The following is a 25083-nucleotide window of genomic DNA, read 5'->3' on the forward strand; positions in this document are numbered from 1 at the left end:
TGTTCTTTAATTAAAAATGCGCTGTAATGTAAAATCATGTCAAAAATGTTATGCGATAAGACAATGTCCTTCACATTTTAGGATAAATGTTAAGACTAGTCATTAGAATGAAGGAATGTTATCGAGTTACTTCAATCATATGTGTGTGTATTACAGTCTAATACTTTGTTTGCAGCTTTTGGAATCTTTCATCGATGAATTTTTTGACCAAAATCCAATTAGTCAGCTTGGTATAATCATAACAAGGAACAAGCGAGCTGAAAAAATTACTGAACTTGCAGGCAATCCAAGAAAACATATAAAGGTACAGTACTTTATAGTTTAGCTATTGGGAAATAAGATAAAAGAAGTACATTTCAATAAAATTACTGCAGTCAGCTGGTTGTTTTATTAGCATTATTATGTTATTTAATACACATAACTTTAATTTTTATGGTATGGATAACAGCTCAACACAAAGGTTATTAATAAATTCCATTTGATGTTTAAAGTAAAACAGAAAAGAAAATATTGACTTTATATTGTAAGATCCCCCCCCCCCCTCCATGAACCATGGACCTTGCCGTTGGGGGAGGCTTGCGTGCCTCAGCGATACAGATAGCCGTACCGTAGGTGCAACCACAACGGAGGGGTATCTGTTGAGAGGCCAGACAAACTTGTGGTTCCTGAAGAGGGGCAGCAGCCTTTTCAGTAGTTGCAAGGGCAACAGTCTGGATCATTGACTGATCTGGCCTTGTAACAATAACCAAAACGGCCTTGCTGTGCTGGTACTGCGAACGGCTGAAAGCTAGGGGAAACTACAGCCGTAATTTTTCCCCCGGTGCATGCAGCTTTACTGTATGATTAAATGATGATGGCGTCCTCTTGGGTAAAATATTCCGGAGGTAAAATAGTCCCCCATTCGGATCTCCGGGCAGGGACTACTCAAGAGGATGTCGTTATCAGGAGAAAGAAAACTGGCGTTCTACGAATCGGAGCGTGGAATGTCAGATCCCTTAATTGGGCAGGTAGGTTAGAAAATTTAAAAAGGGAAATGGATAGGTTGAAGTTAGATATAGTGGGAATTAGTGAAGTTCGGTGGCAGGAGGAACAAGACTTCTGGTCAGGTGACTACAGGGTTATAAACACAAAATCAAATAGGGGTAATGCAGGAGTAGGTTTAATAATGAATAGGAAAATAGGAATGCGGGTAAGCTACTACAAACAGCATAGTGAACGCATTATTGTGGCCAAGATAGTTACGAAGCCCACACCTACTACAGTAGTACAAGTTTATATGCCAACTGGCTCTGCAGATGACGAAGAAATTGAAGAAATGTATGATGAAATAAAAGAAATTATTCAGATTGTGAAGGGAGACAAAAATTTAATACTCATGGGTGACTGGAATTCAAGTGTAGGAAAAGGGAGAGAAGGAAACATAGTAGGTGAATATGGATTGGGGCTAATAAATGAAAGAGGAAGCTGTCTGGTAGAATTTTGCACAGAGCACAACATAATCATAACTAACACTTGGTTAAGAATCATGAAAGAAGGTTGTATACATGGAAGAACCCTGGAGATACTAAAAGGTATCAGATAGATTATATAATGGTAAGACTGAGATTTAGGAACCAGGTTTTAAATTGTAAGACATTTCCAGGGGCAGATGTGGACTCTGACCACAATCTATTGGTTATGACCTGTAGATTAAAACTGAAGAAACTGCAAAAAGGTGGGAATTTAAGGAGATGGGACCTGGATAAACTGAAAGAACCAGAGGTTGTACAGAGTTTCAGGGAGAGCATAAGGGAACAATTGACAGGAATGGGGGAAAGAAATACAGTAGAAGAAGAATGGGTAGCTTTGAGGGATGAAGTAGCAAAGGCAGCAGAGGATCAAGTAGGTAAAAAGACGAGGGCTAGTAGAAATCCTTGGGTAACAGAAGAAATATTGAATTTAATTGATGAAAGGAGAAAATATAAAAATGCAGTAAATGAAGCAGGCAAAAAGGAATACAAACGTCTCAAAAATGAGATTGACAGGAAGTGCAAAATGGCTAAGCAGGGATGGCTAGAGGACAAATGTAAGGATGTAGAGGCCTATCTCACTAGGGGTAAGATAGATACTGCCTACAGGAAAATTAAAGAGACCTTTGGAGATAAGAGAACGACTTGTATGAATATCAAGAGCTCAGATGGAAACCCAGTTCTAAGCAAAGAAGGGAAAGCAGAAAGGTGGAAGGAGTATATAGAGGGTCTATACAAGGGCGATGTACTTGAGGACAATATTATGGAAATGGAAGAGGATGTAGATGAAGATGAAATGGGAGATGTGATACTGCGTGAAGAGTTTGACAGAGCACTGAAAGACCTGAGTCGAAACAAGGCCCCCGGAGTAGACAACATTCCATTGGAACTACTGACGGCCTTGGGAGAGCCAGTCCTGACAAAACTCTACCATCTGGTGAGCAAGATGTATGAAACAGGCGAAATACCCTCAGACTTCAAGAAGAATATAATAATTCCAATCCCAAAGAAAGCAGGTGTTGACAGATGTGAAACTTACCGAACTATCAGTTTAATAAGTCACAGCTGCAAAATACTAACACGAATTCTTTACAGACGAATGGAAAAACTAGTAGAAGCCGACCTCGGGGAAGATCAGTTAGGATTCCGTAGAAACACTGGAACACGTGAGGCAATACTGACCTTACGACCTATCTTAGAAGAAAGATTAAGGAAAGGCAAACCTACGTTTCTAGCATTTGTAGACTTAGAGAAAGCTTTTGACAACGTTAACTGGAATACTCTCTTTCAAATTCTGAAGGTGGCAGGGGTAAAATACAGGGAGCGAAAGGCTATTTGCAATTTGTACAGAAGGCAGATGGCAGTTATAAGAGTCGAGGGACATGAAAGGGAAGCAGTGGTTGGGAAGGGAGTAAGACAGGGTTGTAGCCTCTCCCCGATGTTATTCAATCTGTATATTGAGCAAGCAGTAAAGGAAACAAAAGAAAAATTCGGAGTAGGTATTAAAATTCATGGAGAAGAAATAAAAACTTTGAGGTTCGCCGATGACATTGTAATTCTGTCAGAGACAGCAAAGGACTTGGAAGAGCAGTTGAACGGAATGGACAGTGTCTTGAAAGGAGGATATAAGATGAACATCAACAAAAGCAAAACAAGGATAATGGAATGTAGTCTAATTAAGTCGGGTGATGCTGAGGGAATCAGAGTAGGAAATGAGGCACTTAAAGTAGTAAAGGAGTTTTGCTATTTGGGGAGCAAAATAACTGATGATGGTCGAAGTAGAGAGGATATAAAATGTAGACTGGCAATGGCAAGGAAAGCGTTTCTGAAGAAGAGAAATTTGTTAACATCCAGTATTGATTTAAGTGTCAGGAAGTCATTTCTGAAAGTATTTGTATGGAGTGTAGCCATGTATGGAAGTGAAACATGGGCGATAAATAGTTTGGACAAGAAAAGAATAGAAGCTTTCGAAATGTGGTGCTACAGAAGAATGCTGAAGATTAGATGGGTAGATCACATAACTAATGAGGAAGTATTGAATAGGATTGGGGAGAAGAGAAGTTTGTGGCACAACTTGACCAGAAGAAGGGATCGATTGGTAGGACATGTTCTGAGGCATCAAGGGATCACCAATTTAGTATTGGAGGGCAGCGTGGAGGGTAAAAATCGTAGACCAAGAGATGAATACACCAAGCAGATTCAGAAGGATGTAGGTTGCAGTAGGTACTGGGAGATGAAAAAGCTTGCACAGGATAGAGTAGCATGGAGAGCTGCATCAAACCAGTCTCAGGACTGAAGACCACAACAACAACAACATTGTAAGATTGTTTAAAGTTGAAAAAATTGCTAAAAATAGAAGCAGAGAACAAAGAGGAGAGTAAGCATAAATGAAAAGCTGAATTTGACAGAAATTTGATTATTTCAACTTCTTTGTATTAACAGTTGTTTGATTTCTTATTATTTCTTGCTATTTTTTGTGTTCAGGATTTATTACCTTGTTTTGTAGAAGAGTATTTGCTCACTTTGAAATAGACAGCAAAGAAATCTACACATCTTGTATTGTAAGAAAGATCATTACTGCTTTGTACTAAAATGCAGCACAAACTAATACCACATCAATTTAAAATGCGCCAGAGAAGAAGCATTAACAAAAATGGAGTTTATGTAATGAGAAAAATATAACATGAATTTTCTGTGTGTGGTTGTGTTGTGAGTTCCTAAATTTGTAAACTTCAGTAATTTCAAGTTACTTATGACCACTAAATCCGAGATAATGCAGACCCAAGACAACACGAATAATCCAAAATACACAAACATTTCTTTTTAAGGTTTATAATTTAGGCAGTAACCAGAAGTTTATTTAAATTAAAGCATTACTGGTTTCAGATTGATTACAGATCCACCTTTAGATGGCTCTTACAAATTCCCTTGCTTTCGACCTGGGGCCCCATTTTGTACTCATTGCTGGTTTTGTGCGCTGAGATAAACATCAAATTTTTCATTGTAAACTTATGATAGATTTCTTGTTTTTGACTTTCACAGAAACATTCATGAAGTCAATAGAACATGATATGTGACAAAAAAAACCTTTCAAATTAAACACATTGTTGGACAAGCACTGTGTGAGTGTTGTTAAATTCTCTGGAAGTTGCTTTAACACACACCATTCTGTTTTTTTATGGCAGCACACATGCTCAACACTTACAAAACATGTCCCAGCTTCACACGAGAGGCAAAACTAATAGCTTCAAAGATGAAATAGTAGTTAAAAAATGCTAAGTTGCAGATGCTGTATAGAGTGTATGTTTTAAAACAAAGGTGTTATTTACTGTATTTATTAAACATGGCAGTTTTCACATTTGAAAGCCCAGTGCATTACTTATGCATTACTCTCCAGAAACAACAGGTTTGAAATTATCACCCTTTAGCTCCTAGAATAGGGCTGTGCAGAAATATTGAATCAATCTCGTCAGCAGGCATTACAAGGATAGAATCTCCACTGTTACCTGAAGATGAAATGTTAGAGGTATGTCCAATGTGTGAATTGAGGCCTGCATTATCTCCCAGTGTAAAAAAATTATTCACATGAACTGTAGTCTGTTCTAAACAATATCATTTATTCTAATTATAGCTGGATACTTCGGGATTTGTTTTATATTTTTACAAAAAATGCTAACTGTGCACAGATGTCTGCAAACTTGTCCCTTATTCATAAGCAACTAGTTAGTGTAATTTTGTACTTTTCTGAGTAAGCAGTGTGTTATTGAAACAAAACATACCATTACTTAGCTGTCGAAAATGGCATCTTTTTAATGCTTACTGGGCTCTTCAGTGAACATTGGTTGCAGTTAACATGATAGTTAACTAGGGTGGTAGTACCTACAACCTTAGTATGTGTCCAGATTGATCCAGTGTTTATTCGGCTACAAAACCTGTTAGTAGAGGAAAACAAATTCTGTCAGATGCGCCTAAACCTTTTAGAATCTGCAGTATTCTGTGAAATGTGCTTGTAATAGGCTTCAGATTGAAGACCTACTTTACTTCAAGCTGAAGAATATGTATTACATTACAGTGTGACTGAGAGGAAGAATGTGAAGCATTACAGAAAAGAGTGAACGCTGATGATGGCACCATTGTTGTTGACTGCCACCTGGTATCCCACCAGAAAATTTTTAGTAATTGAGGGATCTAATTCTGCAGAATTGTAGACAGACCATTCAAGACCTCTGCAAAACCTTGGGAATAAGCTATGATGCATGTGAATGTGTTATGTCAGGAGAATTGAACATAAAAAGGCTTTTGGTGAAGTTTGTGCCACAAGTATTTCAACATATTACAGAAGAGTCTGCCAGAAACTTAAACAGTAGCTTTAAGGTGATCCAAAATTTCTTTCAAAGGTTGTCAGTTGTACAAATGTCGGATTTATGGCTCTGACACTGAAACTAAGTAGCAATCATTGCAGTAGAACAGCGTTTCTTCTCCCTTCAGCCAAAAAAAGCTCAAAACGTGGAGAGCAACTTTACGTCCTTGTTTGTTTATTTTTTATGTTGACTTGGTTGTTTATAATGAGTTTGTTCTCCTATCCAGACAGTCAGTAAAGTGGTCTATCATGATGTGGACATAAGGTGAAAACATCCACAGGTGGGGCGTACATATGATTGGATACTCCATCATGACAATGCTTGATCGCATGCAGCCTATGTTGTTCAGGAATTTTCAACTGGAAACAAGATGACAGTTGTCCCCCATCTACCGTACCACCACACATAACTACATGTGACTTCTTCCTCTTCCTCAAAATGAAACCCAATTTGAATGGTCAAAGGTACTATACATTGGAAGTGATTCGATCAGCACCTCAGATGGTTTTAAACGCACTAACAGCAAAAGCCCCTCCATAAACCATGGACCTTACCGTTGGTGGGGAGGCTTGGGTGCCTCAGCGATACAGATGGCTGTACCGTAGGTGCAACCACAACGGAGGGGTATCTGTTGAGAGGCCAGACAAACATGTGGTTCCTGAAGAGGGGCAGCAGCCGTTTCAGTAGTTGCAGGGGCAACAGTCTGGATGATTGACTGATCTGGCCTTGTAACACTAACCAAAATGGCCTTGCTGTGCTGGTACTGTGAACGGCTGAAAGCAGGGGGAAACTACAGCCGTAATTTTTCCCGAGGGCATGCAGCTCTACTGTATGGTTAAATGATGATGGCGTCCTCTTGGGTAAAATATTCCGGAGCTAAAATAGTCCCCCATTCGGATCTCCGGGCGGGGACTACTCAAGAGGCCGACGTTACCAGGAGAAAGAAAACTGGCGTTATATGGATCGGAGTGTGGAATGTCAGATCCCTTAATTGGGCAGGTAGGTTAGAAAATTTGAAAAGGGAAATGGATAGGTTAAAGTTAGATATAGTGGGAATTAGTGAAGTTCGGTGGCAGGAGGAACAAGACTTTTGGTCAGGTGAATACAGGGTTATAAATACAAAATCAAATAGGGGTAATACAGTAGTAGGTTTATTAATGAATAAAAAAAATAGGATTGCGGGTAAGCTACTACAAACGGCATAGTGAACACATTATTGTGGCCAAGATAGACACGAATCCCATGCCTACTACAGTAGTACAAGTTTGTATGCCAACTAGCTCTGCATATGATGAAGAAAGTGACGAAATGTATGATGAGATAAAAGAAATTATTCAGGTAGTGAAGGGAGACGAAAATTTAATAGTCATGGGTGACTGGAATTCGAGAGTAGGGAAAGGGAGAGAAGGAAACATAGTACGTGAGTATGGATTGGGGGTGAGGAATGAAAGAGGAAGCTGTCTGGTAAAATTTTGCACAGAGCATAACTTAATCATAGCTAACACTTGGTTCAGGAATAGTAAAAGAAGGTTGTATACATGGAAGAATCCTGGAGATACTAGAAGGTATCAGATAGATTATATAATGGTAAGACAGAGATTTAGGAACCAGGTTTTATATTGTAAGACATTTCCAGGGGCAGATGTGGACACTGACCACAATCTTATTTTTTATGAACTGTAGATTAAAACTGAAGAAACTGCAAAAAGGAGATGGGACCTGGATAAACTGACTAAACCAGAGGTTGTACAGAGTTTCAGGGAGAGCATAAGGGAACAATTGACAGGAATGGAGGAAAGAAATACAGTACAAGAAGAATAAGTAGCTCTGAGGGATGAAGTAGTGAAGGCAGCAGAGGGTCAAGTAGGTAAAAAGACAAGGGCTAGTAGAAATCCTTGGATAACAGAAAAAATATTGAATTTGATTGATGAAAGGAGAAAATATAAAAATGCAGTAAATGAAGCAGGCAAAAAGGAATACAAACGTCTCAAAAATGAGATTGACAGGAAGTGCAAAATGGCTAAGCAGGGATGGCTAGAGGACAAATGTAAAGATGTAGAGGCTTATCTCACTAGGGACAAAATAGATGCTACCTACAGGAAAATTAAAGAGACCTTTGGAGAAAAGAGAGCTACTTCTATGAATGTTAAGAGCTCAGATGGAAACCCAGTTCTAAGCAAAGAAGGGAAAGCAGAAACGTGGAAGGAGTATATAGAGGGTCTGTACAAGAGCGATGTACTCGAGGACAATATTATGGAAATGGATGAGGATGTGGATGAAGATAAAATGGGGGATATGATACTGCGTGAAGAGTTTGACAGAACACTGAAAGACCTGAGTCGAAACAAGGCCCCGGGAGTAGACAACATTCCATTAGAACCACTGACGGCCTTGGGTGAGCCAGTCCTGACAGAAGTCTACCATCTGGTGAGCAAGATGTATGAGACAGGCGAAATACCCTCAGACTTCAAGAAGAATATAATAATTCCAATCCCAAAGAAAGCAGGTGTTGACAGATGTGAAACTTACCGAACTATCAGTTTAATAAGTCACAGCTGCAAAATACTAACGCGACTTCTTTACAGATGAATGGAAAAACTGGTAGAAGCCGACCTCGGGGAAGATCAGTTTGGATTCCGTAGAAATGTTGGAACATGTGAGGCAATACTGACCTTACGACTTATCTTAGGAGAAAGATTAAGGAACGGCAAACCTACGTTTCTAGCATTTGTAGACTTAGAGAAAGCTTTTGACAATGTTGACTGGAATACTCTCTTTCAAATTCTAAAGGTGGCAGGGGTAAAATACAGGAAGCAAAAGGCTATTTACAATTTGTACAGAAACCAGATGGCAGTTATAAGAGTCGAGGGGCATGAAAGGGAAGCAGTGGTTGGGAAGGGAGTGAGACAGGGTTGTAGCCTCTCCCCGATGTTATTCAATCTGTATATTGAGCAAGCAGTAAAGGAAACAAAAGAAAAATTCCATGGAGAAGAAATAAAAACTTTGAGGTTCGCCGATGACATTGTAATTCTGTCAGAGACAGCAAAGGACTTGGAAGAGCAGTTGAACGGAATGGATAGTGTCTTGAAAGGAGGATATAAGATGAACATCAACAAAAGCAAAACGAGGATAATGGAATGTAGTCTAATTAAGTCGGGTGATGCTGAGGGAATTAGATTAGGAAATGAGACACTTAAAGTAGTAATGGAGTTTTGCTATTTGGGGAGCAAAATAACTGATGATGGTCGAAGTAGAGAGGATATAAAATATAGACTGGCAGTGGGAAGGAAAGCGCTTCTGAAGAAGAGAATTTTGTTAACATAGAGTATAGATTTAAGTGTCAGGAAGTCGTTTCTGAAAGTATTTGTATGGAGTGTAGCCATGTATGGAAGTGAAACATGGACGATAACTAGTTTGGACAAGAAAAGAATAGAAGGTTTCGAAATGTGGTGCTACAGAAGAATTTTGAAGATTAGATGGGTAGATCACATAACTAATGGGGAGGTATTGAATAGAATTGGGGAGAAGAGGAGTTTGTGACACAACTTGAAAAGATGAAGGGACCGGTTGGTAGGACATGTTCTGAGGCATCAGGGGATCACAAATTTAGCATTGGAGGGCAGCGTGGAGGGTAAAAATCGTAGAGGAAGACCAAGAGATGAATACACTAAGCAGATTCAGAAACATGTAGGTTGCAGTAGGTACTGGGAGATGAAGAAGCTTGCACAGGATAGAGTAGCATGGAGAGCTGCATCAAACCAGTCTCTGGATCGAAGACCACAACAGCAACAACAAAAGATTCCAGGACACATCTCAAAAATTAGTAGAAATGTTGGTATCAGTGTATTCTCTCCCAAAGGCAGTGTTTTGAAGGTGATGGTGCAGAAAAGGTCTAAATAAGACATAATATGAAACTTCCTGGCAGATTAAAACTGTGTGCTAGACCGAGACTCCAAATTGGGGCCATTGCCTTTCACAGGCAACTGCTCTACCAACTGAGCTACCCAAATACGATTCACAACCTGTCCCTATAGCTGTACTTCCATCAATACCTCGTCTCATACCTTCTTAACTTCACAGAAGTTTTCCTGTGAAACTTGCAAGATAAGCACTCCTGGAAAACAGGATATTGTGGAGACATGGCTTAGCCACAGCCTGGGTGACGTTTCCAGAATGAAATTTCAACTTTGCAGCAGTATGTGCTGATATGGAACTTAACTGACACATTAAAAGGATTCAAATTAATGATATCAATATAATGGAAGGAAACATTCCACGTGGGAAAAATATATCTAAAAACAAAGATGAGGTGACTTAACGAACAAAAGCGCTGGCAGGTCGATAGACACACAAACAAACACAAACATACACACAAAATTCAAGCTGTCGCAACAAACTGTTGCCTCATCAGGAAAGAGGGAAGGAGAGGGGAAGACGAAAGGAAGTGGGTTTTAAAGGAGAGGGTAAGGAGTCATTCCAATCCCGGGAGCGGAAAGACTTACCTTAGGGGGAAAAAAGGACAGGTATACACTCGCACACACATTGAATACTTTAATATACATATGTCTGCTTGTGTCTGTATGTGTGGATGGATATGTGTGTGTGTGTGTGCGAGTGTATACCTGTCCTTTTTTCCCCCTAAGGTAAGTCTTTCCGCTCCCGGGATTGGAATGACTCCTTACCCTCTCCTTTAAAACCCACTTCCTTTCGTCTTCCCCTCTCCTTCCCTCTTTCCTGATGAGGCAACAGTTTGTTGCGAAAGCTTGAATTTTGTGTGTATGTTTGTGTTTGTTTGTGTGTCTATCGATCTGCCAGCGCTTTTGTTCGGTAAGTCACCTCATCTTTGTTTTTATATATAACATTAAAAGGATTGGAAGACAGGAGATGGGATACTGACAGAAGTAAAGGGGTGGGGGGCAGGGGGGAGGGGTTGTGGGTCATACTAGGGTAGTTCAGTCAGTAGAGCACTGGCCTGCGAAAACCAAAGGCCGCGAGTTCGTCTTGGTCTGGCATACAGTATTAATCTCCCAAGAAGTTGTATATCAGAAAATTTCGTGCTGGGACATGTATATCCCACATCTCCCCTGTTGGGTTGGCAGAAAAGCCAACACCGTGTTACTAGAGGAGGCCGAAATGCACGCGTTTTAGCTCACGCAGGCTGGCGTGAGGAGGGAAGGACTATACTGACGTGAGGTCTGGAACATGACAAGGGATTAGAATTCAGAAAGAGGACGTAATTAGTTTGATACGTAACTTTAATCCATTAATTATGAACGTCACTCTTGATGGTACATGATTCACAATATTATCTGTTCAGGATACATAGTAACTGAATATGACGCCTTGCTAGGTTGTAGCAAATGACGTAGCTGAACGCTATGCTAAACTGTCGTCTCTGCAAATGAGAGCGTATGTAGTCAGTGAACCATCACTAGCAAATTCGGCTGTACAACTGGGGCGAGTGCTAGGGAGTCTCTCTAGACTAGACCTGCGGTGTGGCGGCGCTCGGTCTGCAAATCACTGATAGTGGCGACAAACGCGGGTCCGACATATACTAACGGACTGCGGCCGATTTAAAGGCTACCACCTAGCAAGTGTTGTGTCTGGCAGTGACACCACATCCCCATTATCCTTTCTTCCAGGAGCTCTAATCTTGCAAGTTTCGCAGGAGATTTTCTGTGAATTTTGGAAGGTAGGAGAGAAGGTACTGGTGGAAGTAAGGCTTTGGGGATGGGTCGTGAGTCATGCTTGTATAGCTCAAAATTTTTAGAGCACTTCCCCACAAAAGGCAAAGGTCTTGAGTTCAAGTCTCGGTTTGGCACACAGTTTTAATCTGGCAGGAAGTTGCAGAGTGAAAATTTCATTCTCAGATGTAATAATTGTAATTAATATATTTCAGGAATTTTTGGACACCATCTTATATGTTCAATTATCGCAAAATATGCCATGGACATTGTGCTCGACTTCTGCTTGTCATACCTTGAAATTGTTCGAGCAGTGTGTCAAGGACTTGTAACGTTCCTGTGATTGTCAATCTCTGGCTTTACACTTGAACAACATCCATGTTCACAATATCTCTTATGACTTCTGATTACTCTGTAAATCTGGATTATTTATTTCCCAGTTAATCCTTTGACAGGAGTTGAATTGCTCTATGCTCTGGATGTGGTGTTGACACCTACAGCAGCTCAGTGTCAACATGCAGTGGTGCAGTCTACTGCTGTAGAAGTTTTGAGGCATATACTTGTTTATCATTGAACTATGAGAGATTTTGAGGTCTATTTGATTACAGTGGTGCTGGCAAACTTGCACTACACTTCATCATTTTATAAGAACCTAAAAGATAGTGTTTCATTTACTGCATATGACCATATGACTGTTTTAGTTTTATGTTAGTGATTTTGAGCAGACCATACAGATGGCATTTCAGTTTGCAGTACATGACTTTGTGAAACCAGCAAATGACGTTACAATGTACATCTAATAATTTCTGTTGCATCTGTGTTTTCTTGCTTTGCTGTGATACTGTATTGTTGTTACAGACTGCAGTAAGCACAGTGAATATCATAAATAAATACTCGTAACTATCCCAGTGCCTGTCCAAAGCCTGGAACAGTAAAAAGCCGAAAAACGGTGAGCATGTTGGAAACATTCACGACACACAAAAATATTTGATAATGCACCACCTGAAGCACAGCTGCATTTACTTTCTCAGCTCAGTCAGACCATTAAGGTACATATTCACTTATTTGTTCCTAAGTCAGTAAATCAGTTTGATGCAGTACCTTAACCATGGTATAATAAACATAAATGAATTAGTGGCCTCCAAACTCTAATCATTAACTTCAGTAGACTGCTGTTGTGAGCAGCCAGTCATTTGTCTACTTCTTTATGCCACCCAAAGAAAACCTTGTCTTATTAGTTGTCTCCCATTGGTCTTATTTTTGTTGCCTTCCTTCTTATTCTCACAATGATGGAATGCCCATGGAGCTCCAGGGTCATTGTAAGGTAGAACTTCAATTTGGAGAAGGTATAAAAATCTTCAGAGTCTTACCAAAAGTATTTAACATTGCATAATCTCTAGAAAACTCAATATGTTCCAAAATATCATTTCTGTGACAGACTAACATTATAAATGGACTGAAAGCACCATGCTGATATCTTGCACAATTTTCACGACATATGTATGTCTAAGTTTTAAACATAGTCAGATCACCAGTTGAAATTTCTTGGTTTTTATTAATGGTTTGTTTATGCGGTTTCTGTCAACTTGAAAACCACATAAATCTGATCGTGTGTGTGTGTGTGTGTGTGTGTGTGTGTGTGTGTGTGTGTGTGTGTGTTAAAAATCTGATCGTGTGTGTGTGTGTGTGTGTGTGTGTGTGTGTGTGTGTGTGTGTGTGTGTGTGTGTTAAAATTTGCATTGATTATCTCACCTGAGATGCAGGTTGGTTTATGCAATTTTTGTCAACATGAAAACCACAAAAGTCTGATTTAGGAGTGTTAAAATTTGCATAGATTATATCACCTGGTGTATACAGAATAAAAAGTAGTGTGAATAACGGAAGCTTCAGACATAGTCAGATATTTTATGGTGAACGTTTTGTATGTATATTAAAGTATTCAATGTGTGTGCGAGTGTATACCTGTCCTTTTTTCCCCCTAAGGTAAGTCTTTCCGCTCCCGGGATAGGAATGACTCCTTACCCTCTCCCTTAAAACCCACATCCTTTCGTCTTTCCCTCTCCTTCCCTCTTTCCTGATGAGGCAACAGTCTGTTGCGAAAGCTTGAATTTTGTGTGTATGTTTGTGTTTGTTTGTGTGTCTATCGACGTGCCAGCGCTTTCGTTTGGTAAGTCACATCATCTTTGTTTTTAGGTATATTTTTCCCATGTGGAATGTTTCCCTCTATTAATTCATATTATGTAATTGGATAGATAAAAATCTACTCGCCAAGCTGGAACAGAATAAACACATAAAATACTGTTGTTATAGGCAAGCTTTCAGTTCCAGTGGCTCCTTCTTCTGGCAGAAGGGTTGAAGGGAAAGGAAGAAGGGTGAAGGAAAAGGACTCAAGAGGTCTAGGAAAATGGTTAAGGCCGGCCGGTGTGGCCGTGTGGTTCTAGGCGCTTCAGTCTGGAACCGCGTGACCACTACGGTCGCAGGTTCGAATCCTGCCACGGGCATGGATGTGTGTGATGTCCTTAGGTTAGTTAGGTTTAATTAGTTCTAAGTTCTAGGCGACTGATGACCTCAGAAGTTAAGTCCCATAGTGCTCAGAGCCATTTGAAAATGGTTAGGTTTTGGGAAAGTCATCCAGAATCACGTGTCAGGGGAAACTTACAGTACGGGATGAGAATGAAAGACTGATTGTTGGGGACTGCATCAAATGAGATTTGAAAACCTGAGAGCTTAAAGGTGGAAGACAGGGTAATATGCAAGACAGAGATTACTACTAAAACATCGTGCATGAGTTAACAAGAGTGAGAGGCTAAGAGCATTGTACATGACAGAGTTGGGAGGGGCAGTGAAAAGTAGATGGGAAAGACAATGGACGATGTACAAAACTAAAACGTAGTGAATCAAAGAGTGAAGTGAGAAAAGTGTAGAAAAGTTGAGACCGAAGAAAGCAATGTAAATTAATACCAGGTGGGTGACGAGAACCAGGGACATGTTTTAAAGCTAGTTCCCACCTGCGGAGTGCTGAGAAACTGGTGTCTGTGGGAGGAATCCAGATGGCATGTGTGGTGAAACAGGCGTGGGGGTCATGAATGTCATGTTGTAAAGCATGCTGCGCAACAGGATATTTTGAGGTGCCATTATATACCCTCTGCCTATGCCCATTCATCCTAATTGGAATTTGATGGTAGTCATGCCGATGTAGAAGGCTGAACAGTGTTTACATAATAGCTGGTATATGGTGTGTCGTTTCGCAGGTGGCTCTCCCTTAGATTCTACATGTTTTGTCAGTTACAGGGCTATTATAGGTGGTGGTAGGAGGGTGCATAGGGCAAGTCTTGCAACAGGGATGCTCATAGGGGTAGGTAGATAGGTGCAGAAGGAGCGTAGGGTCTTACAAGAATATTGCGGAGATTGGGAGGGCAATGGAAAGCTAGGTGTGGTGGGCAAAATTTCAGGCAGAATGGATCTCATTTCAGGGCATGATTTTAGGAAGTCATGGCTCTGTTGAAGTAGCTGATTGACACATTCCCTACCAGGATAGTACTGCGCTTATCATGGAAAGCTCCTAAGCTGTTTTGTGGAGGGATTAGCAGTACCAGGATTGAATGTGATGGCCCGGGAAATCTGCTTTTTAACTAGGCAGTGGGACAATCACTTGGACTCACGGTGAGGCTGACCTGCTAAAATTCCTGAAATCTCTGAATACCATCTCCCAATTAAATTTCACATGGTTCTGTTCCAAATCCCATGCCACTTTCCTTGATGTTAATCTTGTCCTCACCAAAGACCAGCTACACAGTTTTGTCCACATTAAACCTACAAACAACAGTACTTACGTTTTGACAGTAGCCTTCCTTTCCATGTCAAACGTCCCTCCCACACAGCCCTGGCATCCGAGGCAAACGTATTTGTTCAGGTGCAGACTCTTTACAGCAGTACACCACCATTCTCACCTCAGCCTTCACTGCTCATAATTACCCCTCGAGGCTAATTAAAAAGCAGATTTCCCGGGCCGTCACATCCATTCCTGGTACTTCTGATCCCTCCACAAAACAGCTTCGGAGCACTCCATTGGTGACTCAGTATTATCCTGCTCTGAAATGTGTTATCAGCTACTTCAACAGGGCCATGACTTCCTAAAATCATGCCCTGAAATGAGATCCATTCTCTCTGAAATTTTGCCCACCACACCTAGAATAGCTTTCCGCACCCATCTCCCTACCCTATGGCTCCTACCCCTGTGACCGTCCCCTATGCACCCTCCTACCACCAACTATAGCCCTGTAACTGACAAAACATATACTATCAAAGGGAGAGTCACCTGGCGAAACAACATGTCATATACCAGCTATTATGCAAACACTGTTTAGCCTTCTACATCAGCATGACTACCAGCAAATTATCAATTACAGGGTGTATACGAGCCGGGACAACCAGGAGATCCGGGAAAAATCTGGGAATTTTTTAGAATTCTGGGAATTATTCATTGTTTTAGTTTTCAGTTAAATTTTTGTAATTTTGAGTGGTAAGAACCGATACTCTAACAAAGGATATTACAGTGTCCCGCTACTGCAGAATAATTCTTCAACAATAAAACATAAACGAGAGAAAAAAGCAAAAATAACTTGAATTGCAAAGGAAATGCACCATACACAACAACAACAACAACAACAACAACAACACACAGTGCTCATGCGAGCATCTGCCAACAGCAAAATGTGTCAAAGGCTTTAGGAAGACTATGCAATGCTTCAAAACAACAAATTGCCTCCAATGAGCGTGAAGTCACAACTCTTTACATTAGATTTGTTTTAGCAGTTACGAGCGGGTGCATGCGCAGTTGAGTCGCATTTGAGTAGTAGATTCTCCTGCTTCTGGCTACAGGAATGTGGCTGTTGGCTGTGCAAGCAGTCGCAGCAAGCGGCTAGATGCTACCAGGAAAAGGGGGTGCCAAATTCATATTCTTGAGGAAAAAAACTTGTTTCACAAAGTGCCTAGCATCCAGCGCACGTTTGTCTATCGACTATTCATATGATTTTGAAACGCTTCCCTGTTGGTTTTTGAACATTTTTGAACACATTTTAAGTTGATTTCTGAATTAATCATTAGTTGATTTTTGAATGTGTGCATAGTGTACGTGATGTCTCTGTCAGGAGAATCCTCGTCACATCCAGAAATAAAGTTTCCGCAGACAATAGGGGACGGGGCTATACGAGCTGAGCAGAGTAAAGCCAAAACGGATAAATGCCGATCGCTGTCTGATTATGTGGTTGATTGGGTTTGTGAATGATCAGCGTTGTTATAATTACTAGCGACATCCATAGATTCAGACTACCAGAATGGAAATAAACGATTGACAGGAATAACAGGTGAGCAAGATTAATTATTATCTTCTCAGTATATCCAAGAAAATCAAATTTTGACAGAAAATAAATCAGGTGAAGCTGAAGGAATGAGACAGGAAATAAGACGATGAAAGTAGTAGGTAATTGTTTTCTACTTGGCCAGCAAAATAATTGGTGATTGCTGAATTAGAGACAACATGAAATCCAACTTGGCTATAGCAAGAGAAGTATTTCCAAAAAAGAGACTATTGCTAACATAGAATATAAATTCAAGTGTTACGAAGTCAGTTCTGAACATATTTGTCTAGACTGTGGTCTTGTATAGAAGTGAAAAGTGGCTGATAAGACAAGAAGAAAATAGAAGAGTGCTGAAGATTAGATGGGTAGAAAGTGTAATCAGTGAGATGCTATGTCATTGAATTGGGGAGAAAAGAAATTTATTGCAAAACTTCAGTAAAAAAAAAAAAAAAAAAAAAAAAAAAAAAAAAAAAAAAAAAGAGGGATTGCTTAATATGACAAGTTTCAAGGTATCCAGGAATTCTCAATTTGGTATTGGAAGGACATGTGGAGGGTGAAAGTTGGAGGGAGACTAAGGTACAAATACAGTAAGAATGTTTAAAAGGAGGTAGGTTGCAGCAGTTACGTAGAGGTGAAGAGGCATGCACAGGATAGACTAGTGTGGAGAGCTGCATCAAGCCAGTCTTCACACTGAAGGCCACAACAATGTCTAACTGCCATATGTAGTCTACTTAATACATGTAAAAAAGGAAAGAATTGAGGCACTGAAAACCAAATGGACTGAAATTACAGAAACAAAGTTTTCTGAAAAATAATGTTTGTGAAAATCAAATTTATAGAAAAGACACCAGTCTCATAGGTCTGAATTGTTTTGTAACAAAGTATCCACATTCCCTATGAAAAAAAATTACTCAGTATATGATGTGAAATATTAACTAATATGTAAGATTACTGTAGAACCGCTCTCGTCCACCCTAAGCTGGTCTGCTGCTCCTGTTGATCCGACCACTCATGGCAGTTACTCACTACCTGTTGCATCGTTGTTGTTTACTGTATTGTTGTTTACAGGTAACTGTTGTCATTGCTTGTCTGTTTTAGTGCTCCATCATCTCTCATATCATTTTGGTCGTTGTCTGTGTTTTTTGTACATTACTGCACTGTGAAGTTTTTAATGCTTACTGTTCAGTGGTTTTACAGCATTGTTCTTCTGTGTTAGTTACAGTACTGTATGTATTTGTTTTACGTTGTTTGTACTGTACAGTTGTGTGTGTTTATTCAACATGTTGCTCACTGTTCGGTGGTTTACATTGTCCTTCTGTGTTAGTTACAGTACTGTACATAGTTGTTTTATATTATGTGTACTGTACAGTTGTGTGTGTTTTTTCAACATGTTAGAAGTGAAATGTAAACATGTTACTCTTTCATTAAATGAGAAATTAGCAGGCTACAAAAACTGGACAAATGGGAATCACTCCGAAATATTGCCGAGGAACTCAGCGTAGGCATTATGACAACAAAAGATTGGAGAAGAAATCGGAAAGATATTGAATCGTGTACAGTGGTGATAGATGCCGGAAACACTCTTAAGAATTGCAAAACATTGAAAAATCCTGAACGTGTACTGCTTGATAATACGTAGCAAATATGGTTCCACCAAGAATGACGGAAAGGAACCCCAATATCTGGGCCCATTATAAAAGAAAAGGTAATAGCTTTGCTTAAAAAAGCATAAAGAAGCCAGAAGTGAGTTTTTAGCTTATAAAGGCTGGATTTATCGCTGAAAAACATGTCATGGTCTTCAGTTTGTTTCAGTTTCTGGTGAAAAACTGTCTGCTGATGCCGAGACGGCTAAGGAATTTTCTGTAAAGTTTCAAGAAATTTTCAAAGAAAATGAACTGTTACCTTGCCAAGTCCATAACATGGATGAGGCAGACCTAAACTATAAAAGTCTGCCAAACAAAACACATGCTACATCAAATGAAACCGTGACAGGAATGAAACTTGAAAAAGATAGGCTAACCATTGCTCATTGCACCAATGTTGATGGTACATACATGCTTCCTTTGTTTGTTAATGGCAAATTTAAGAAGTGCATGGCATTAAAAAACATTACTAACTTATCTTCCTTTCTGGTTTGTCACCACAATAAAAAATATGCTTGGATGGACTGCAGTCTTTTATTTTTATTTTATTCCCCCTCCGCTCGGTTGAGTTCATTCCACCTGCTGAAAAAATTTGAAACCAAAAAAGCCCCCTGTTCGTGCTCAATTGCTGTTGGATAACCAAGCATCACATCCATCTAAGGAGGATTTAGTGAAAAAAGGGGACAGGAAAGATATATTCATTCTACCAAATGTCATGTCACTTGTCTAACCAATAGATCAGGGAGTGATAGAATGGTTAAAGAGGCGGTATTGCAGAAAGTGCATCGGCTCAATTTTAGAAAAGTCCCGAGAAGGTTGATGCTATGAAATCCCTCTATGATTGTTAAGTCATAGGAGGAACCTGACTCACTGCGAAAATATTGATGTAAGCATTGGCCAGAAGTTATGACCAGAAGTGACCAGATAGAAGGCAAGAAAACGACGACATGCAGGAATTCATTAAAGATCCGCAAACTGTACAACCAAATGTCGGAGTGGATTGTCCAATATTACAAAGACTGTGAAGTGAAACCAGTGAAGAGCTCAGTGGCAACCAGATTATTGTCATTGTTTTGGAAAAAAATGATGATGAACTTGTGAACAAGGACTCGAATGTTGATGATGATCAACCCTTACCTGGATTTCACACGTCGACGCCAAGAACGCTTTTGATGTTGCCCTCCAGTACATTGAGCAGAACTCAACCACAACACCTGTTTTGTGAGACAAGAAATGGAGGAACACAGCATCTCAGTCTAGAATTTCATCTGCTGCACAAAAATCTATAACTGACTTTCTTCCTAAGCAATTTTTTGCTATTGTATAGGCTACCTTCAGTTTTTACTGTACAGTATTGCTCTTTTCAGTATGTAATAATAACACCTTCTTTGTAGTTTATTGCAGTGTTTTTGCTGAAGAGAACAATATGCATATGTAAAGCAGTCATTTTTGAATTCAGAGATCGTTTATTTTAATGTAAATCAATATTTTTCTGTACTTTCTGATAATCCGATGTTCCTGCATTCAAATGCGTACCCCAGTCCCAAAGGTGATAGATCACAGGGGTTGTACTGTATATTTATTACTAATGTTAATTCACAAAATTACCATATGTAAGCTAGTGACAGTTGTGTCTTTTGATAGTAGTAAATAAAGTTTGTAATCAGTGTGAAACTATAACATAAAGGACAGCTACTAAATGCACCACACAGACACACACACATACACACATTTATGACCTATTTCAAAAATTTATGGTCCTCATTATCACCATTTTCATTAAGAGTATTCTGTGGCTTGAGGTTCAGGTAAAACTGCTGATAACACTTCTGATTGTAAAGTAATGTTACTACATACCTGAAGTAGACATTAAATTATCATCCATAGATAACAATTAAGCAGCACAGAGCAACAAAATTATGCTTTGTGCTTTGGACCCATATGAAAATGAATATTTGAGAAATTGGTGAGACAGCTTCTCGGGAATGTTCTCATATACAGTGTGGAGCTACAGATACAGATGAAACTGGTTCACTATAAAATCAACAGACGTCAGGAGTATGCATACACACTACAATTGCAAATTCAATGTGCTTTAGGTTCTTATGGTCCTCATTGTCTCAATTAATTTGTAACACCCTGTAGCCCATAATGTTAGTTTTATTTGTTTCTTGCTGTGAGACGCTGTAGTGTATTGTCTAATGGAAGCTAAATGCTAACTTAATAATCAACTATTGTAACAATAAAATTTATATTACTGAAGCACTGTCATAGATATATCTATTTCTAGAAACTCTAGGATTAAAGGAGACCACACATGGAAAAGCAGAACCCATGTATGTATGTATGTGGGAGGGGGGTGGGGGGGGGGAGGCAATGATGCACATGTGCCTGCATGCTCAAGAAAGGATTATTCTGAAAGCTAGCAAATTTTCTTCCTTTTTTTGTGTGCACCTTTCTACAAATCAGTGCTTGTGCTTCTCAGTGAGTGATTTCCTTTACTATCCAAGTATTCACATTCTATCAGAACTTTCCTACAAAATCTGTTTCTAGAAAACTACTTGTTATTAGTATGTTTTGTTTAGATGTAGCTAATTGATGGCCATTGTCACAATGGAAATTACACCTACAGCAAAGAAAATTCTGATATATATTTTCCATAATATCTTCGTTGTGTAATATGTATGTTAGATCATACAAATAATATCACTGATATATTCTGTAAGCACTGTGGTGTGTGGCAACTATTTTATACATATGAAACACAAAGCTTGTTGTTTTGGCTACAAGAAATAGCCTAGAAAACAGACCCAAAAATTTAATATGAAAAGGACACTCTGTTTGATCGTGAAAACAAGCTGGGGAAAAAAATTGCATAAAAAAATAAAAAATTTAGACATATTCAGAAATCTGAGAATGTGAATAGCTAGGTGGACAGGGCAGAGAAGGGAATAAGAATAGAATTACGAAAACAAAAAGTCATTATCGAGCAGAGCAAAACTGTGACACTGCAGAACTTTGATAAGAGCAAAAGCATCCATTACATCTAAGCCATGACACAAAACAGCAGCTAATGAGAGGAGGAAGATAGAAAGGAAAATACTTGTACTGTTCATAAAGGCATCCATATATGTAGTCCATGAAGAGTAAGGTTCATTGTATAGAGTTTTGACTGACAGGGAGAAGTCAGGAGAGCTTAGGCAGTGTCCATAAGGAGACTGTGGCTGGTCTGATGCTGTGTTCTTTATTTAAGGTAAGTGACCTATGTAAAATGCAATAGGCACTTCTGTGGGTAATGAAGTGCATAGCACAGCAATGCTCTCATGAGCTGCATAGTTTCAGTGGTCTCCTCTTCTGTCTTATTATGTGTCAGTCTTCACAGCTATAGCACATTGAGCGAAAGTACTCATGATCAGTAAAAGAGGCAAAGCTAAAAACAACGGTTTTCAACACAGAAAATACTTTGTATATATGAAATTTTGAGTCAGATAATAAGATGTGTAAGATCATTAATGTTCATTTGCCAACACAGTTTATTACCTTGCAGTTACATTTCTAACTGATCTAAAGGGACATACGTGTAGGAGTTGACTGCCCTCATTATTTTTAACCAAGTTCAGGATGTTTACAAAGTAACACACAAAAATTCAGGTAAAATAAATGAAAATCGGGACCTGGTAGAATTACCATCAATATAGACGTAATAATAGAAAATCCAGGACGGAATAATGACAATATTATGAAAAGGATAGATTGCTACTCACCATATGGCGGAGATGTTGAGTTGTAGTCAGTCACAATAAAAAGACTACTAAACATGTAAGCTTTCAGCCAAAAGGCCTTCTTCTCTGTCCCTATCAAACCTGCCAACCACCAGCAATACCTCCACTTCAACAGCTGCCACCCACTCCTTACTAAGAAGTCCCTTCCATACAGCCTAGCCCACCTGGCTGTCACATCTGTAGTGACGAGCAGTTCCTCTCAAAATACACCGAGGGTCTCATTAAGGCCCTCACAGACTGTAATTACCCTCCCAGCCTTGTAAGAAACAGATCTCCAGTGCCTTATCTCTGAAGACACTCACCACCTCCCATAGTCCCACTGTCCGGCCACAGAGGAGCATATCTCTCGTGACTCAGTACCACCCAGGAGTGGATCAACTGAATCACATTCACCACCAGGGTTCCGGCTATCTCTCACCTTGCCCTGAAATGAGGAATGTCCTACCCACTATCCTCCCCACCCCTCTCAGAGTGATTATCTGCCACCCACCAAACCTACACAATATCCTCGTCCATCCCTACACAACCCCTGCTCCCAACCCCTTCCCTCATGGCTCATAACCACACCATTCGTGAATATATTCAATGCAGGTATCATGGAAAGCTATGGTGGTATCATTAAACTGATAAAGTGTCACTAGTATCTCACTTTCCAACTCATGTAGGTGCTGTTTTACTGCAAATGTCAAAAAGTCTTTAGACTTTAAGGCTTCTAATTTGTTAAGAAGCATTTGTCTGCAACTTCAGTTGTAGTTACATTTTCTATTTCAGTGTGCAGAATGCTGTTGGAAGAAATGCATAATTTGCTTGAAAAGAGCTCTAAAGTATTGAACGACAGCAGATTTTTGAAAAAATTCTTCAGGGTGAAAGAAGACTTGTCAAGGGACAGAAAGTAGAATTTTAATGCTCCAAAAAATCAGTGACTCTTTCAATGGCTGGTAGAAGAGAGAACCATCTAGCTTTACATGGCCTAAAAGTTTCTTGAATTCTTCTCCAGCAAACTAATAGAATAATTTTAGCTGTTTTTAGTCCATGGCTAGAAATTCGGCTGGTACATGACTCTGCGATATGCAAATGTGTGCTGAAAGTAGCTTATCCGTGTCTGAAACTACCTTTACCAATAAATAGTTATCAATTTTTGTTCTTGAAGAGTTAACCTGAAGCACAGCTTTATATTTGTTGGTCTTCGTATGGGTCACTATGTTGGTGCGTCCTCCATGTCCAGTGCTAAATTTCACACGATAAACATCACACTCAGCATTCTCACCATTTCTGTTATAACCTTTAATCACCAATAATTGCGTGGATATACAAACATAGAAACAGTAGCTGGTTACATGCTAACAACTCAGTATCTGTCATTCGACTGCCGTGCCGTGACATGCGGCCGGCGCCATTCGTAGCTAGGTGGCGCTCCCACGCTCAGCCGAGTTGCGGAGCACCTCTATCACCGTTTGCGCGTACTGTCGTGGCAGCACTGTTAAATGTCGTGGCACTGTCACAACACATTTCCCCCCTTGAAAAAAAAAAAATAAAATAAAAAAAAAAAAAAAAAAACACTCACTTCCTTGGAGACATGGACAGTGTGAAGACATCCATGGCCTCTTGTGAGGCCCTGAGAAGATCTCGCGGAGAGACACGAGAGTACAGTCGAAAATGTCCAGGACGGAAGCTTGTGCGTGGAACGTGCCTCCTGGACGAGATGATGGGTGAAAACTCCGGAGCAGCATCCATAGGTGTGTGGACCTGGGGGTGTGCTCCAGTGAGATGTGTCCCGGAGAAGGCGGCGTCGCGACTGGGGCCGGTTCCGGCGTACTCGGAAGTGGGAGCAATGTCGGCTGCATCAACACGTATGGTAGATCAGCAGCAGCGACAGGACTGGCTTCTCGGGCTGGTGGAGGCGAAGGAAGGGGCGGTGGCACGGCGTGGCCACCACTCGTGGGCGCATCTGGTCATAATGGTGAACAACCATGCCGTCGTCCGTACGTATTTCACAAAGCCGGCGGCCGCGAAGGGCCTTGACCACCCCTGGAATCCATTTAGGGCGAGATCCATACCCTCGTGCCCATACGTCAGCACCCACCGAGTATTTTCCCGCACTAGGGGACACAGTACAAGGCCTGACAGGGTGAAGCAGGTGCAGTAGAGTGCGCGGTTGGCGGCCATGCAAGAGTTCAGCAGGGCTGCGATCACCCAGAGGCGTGAAGCGATAAGAACTCAGAAAATGCAACAGAGCGTCATCTGTGGAAAAATCACTAAGGAATTTTTTCATCTGGCTTTTGAAAGTGCGGACAAGGTGCTCGACCTCCCCATTCGATTGCGGATGGAAGGGCGGTGCTGTAACATGATGAATCCCTTGTCCAGTACAAAAATCACAGAAGGCCTGCGAAGAGAACTGAGGGCCATTGTCCGTGACGACCGTGGATGGAAGACCTTCTAGCGCAAAGATTTTGGACAAAGCCAGCATCGTCGCCGCAGTGGTGGGCGACGGACATCGAACGACAAACGGAAACTTCGAGAAGGCGTCAGTCAACAGTAGCCAATAAGTACCGAGGAAGGGGCCGGCAAAGTCAGCGTGCACCCGTTCCCACGGCTGCGCCGGATCAGGCCACGGAGAGGGCATTGTATGAGGTGCAGCCAGTTGTTGAGCACACTGACCACACGCAGCGACCATGTGGGCGATGTCTGAATCAATACCAGGCCAATAAACGTGCCTGCGGGCCAGGGACTTAGTCCGAGAAATCC

The 25083-nt window shown here is 40.4% G+C and overlaps 1 protein-coding gene across 1 annotated transcript in view; it reads left to right on the forward strand.

The window, feature by feature from the left end:
- Window positions 1–25083, forward strand: part of LOC124607024 (general transcription factor IIH subunit 2) — a 103023-nt gene that overhangs the window by 47507 nt on the left and 30433 nt on the right. The window contains exon 3 of the mRNA XM_047139189.1: window positions 176–304. Coding sequence (XP_046995145.1) covers window positions 176–304 — 129 coding nt within the window. The remainder of the gene's footprint in view (window positions 1–175; window positions 305–25083) is intronic.

The sequence above is a fragment of the Schistocerca americana genome, chromosome 3 (genome assembly GCF_021461395.2).
Source record: "Schistocerca americana isolate TAMUIC-IGC-003095 chromosome 3, iqSchAmer2.1, whole genome shotgun sequence".
NCBI lineage: Eukaryota > Metazoa > Arthropoda > Insecta > Orthoptera > Acrididae > Schistocerca > Schistocerca americana.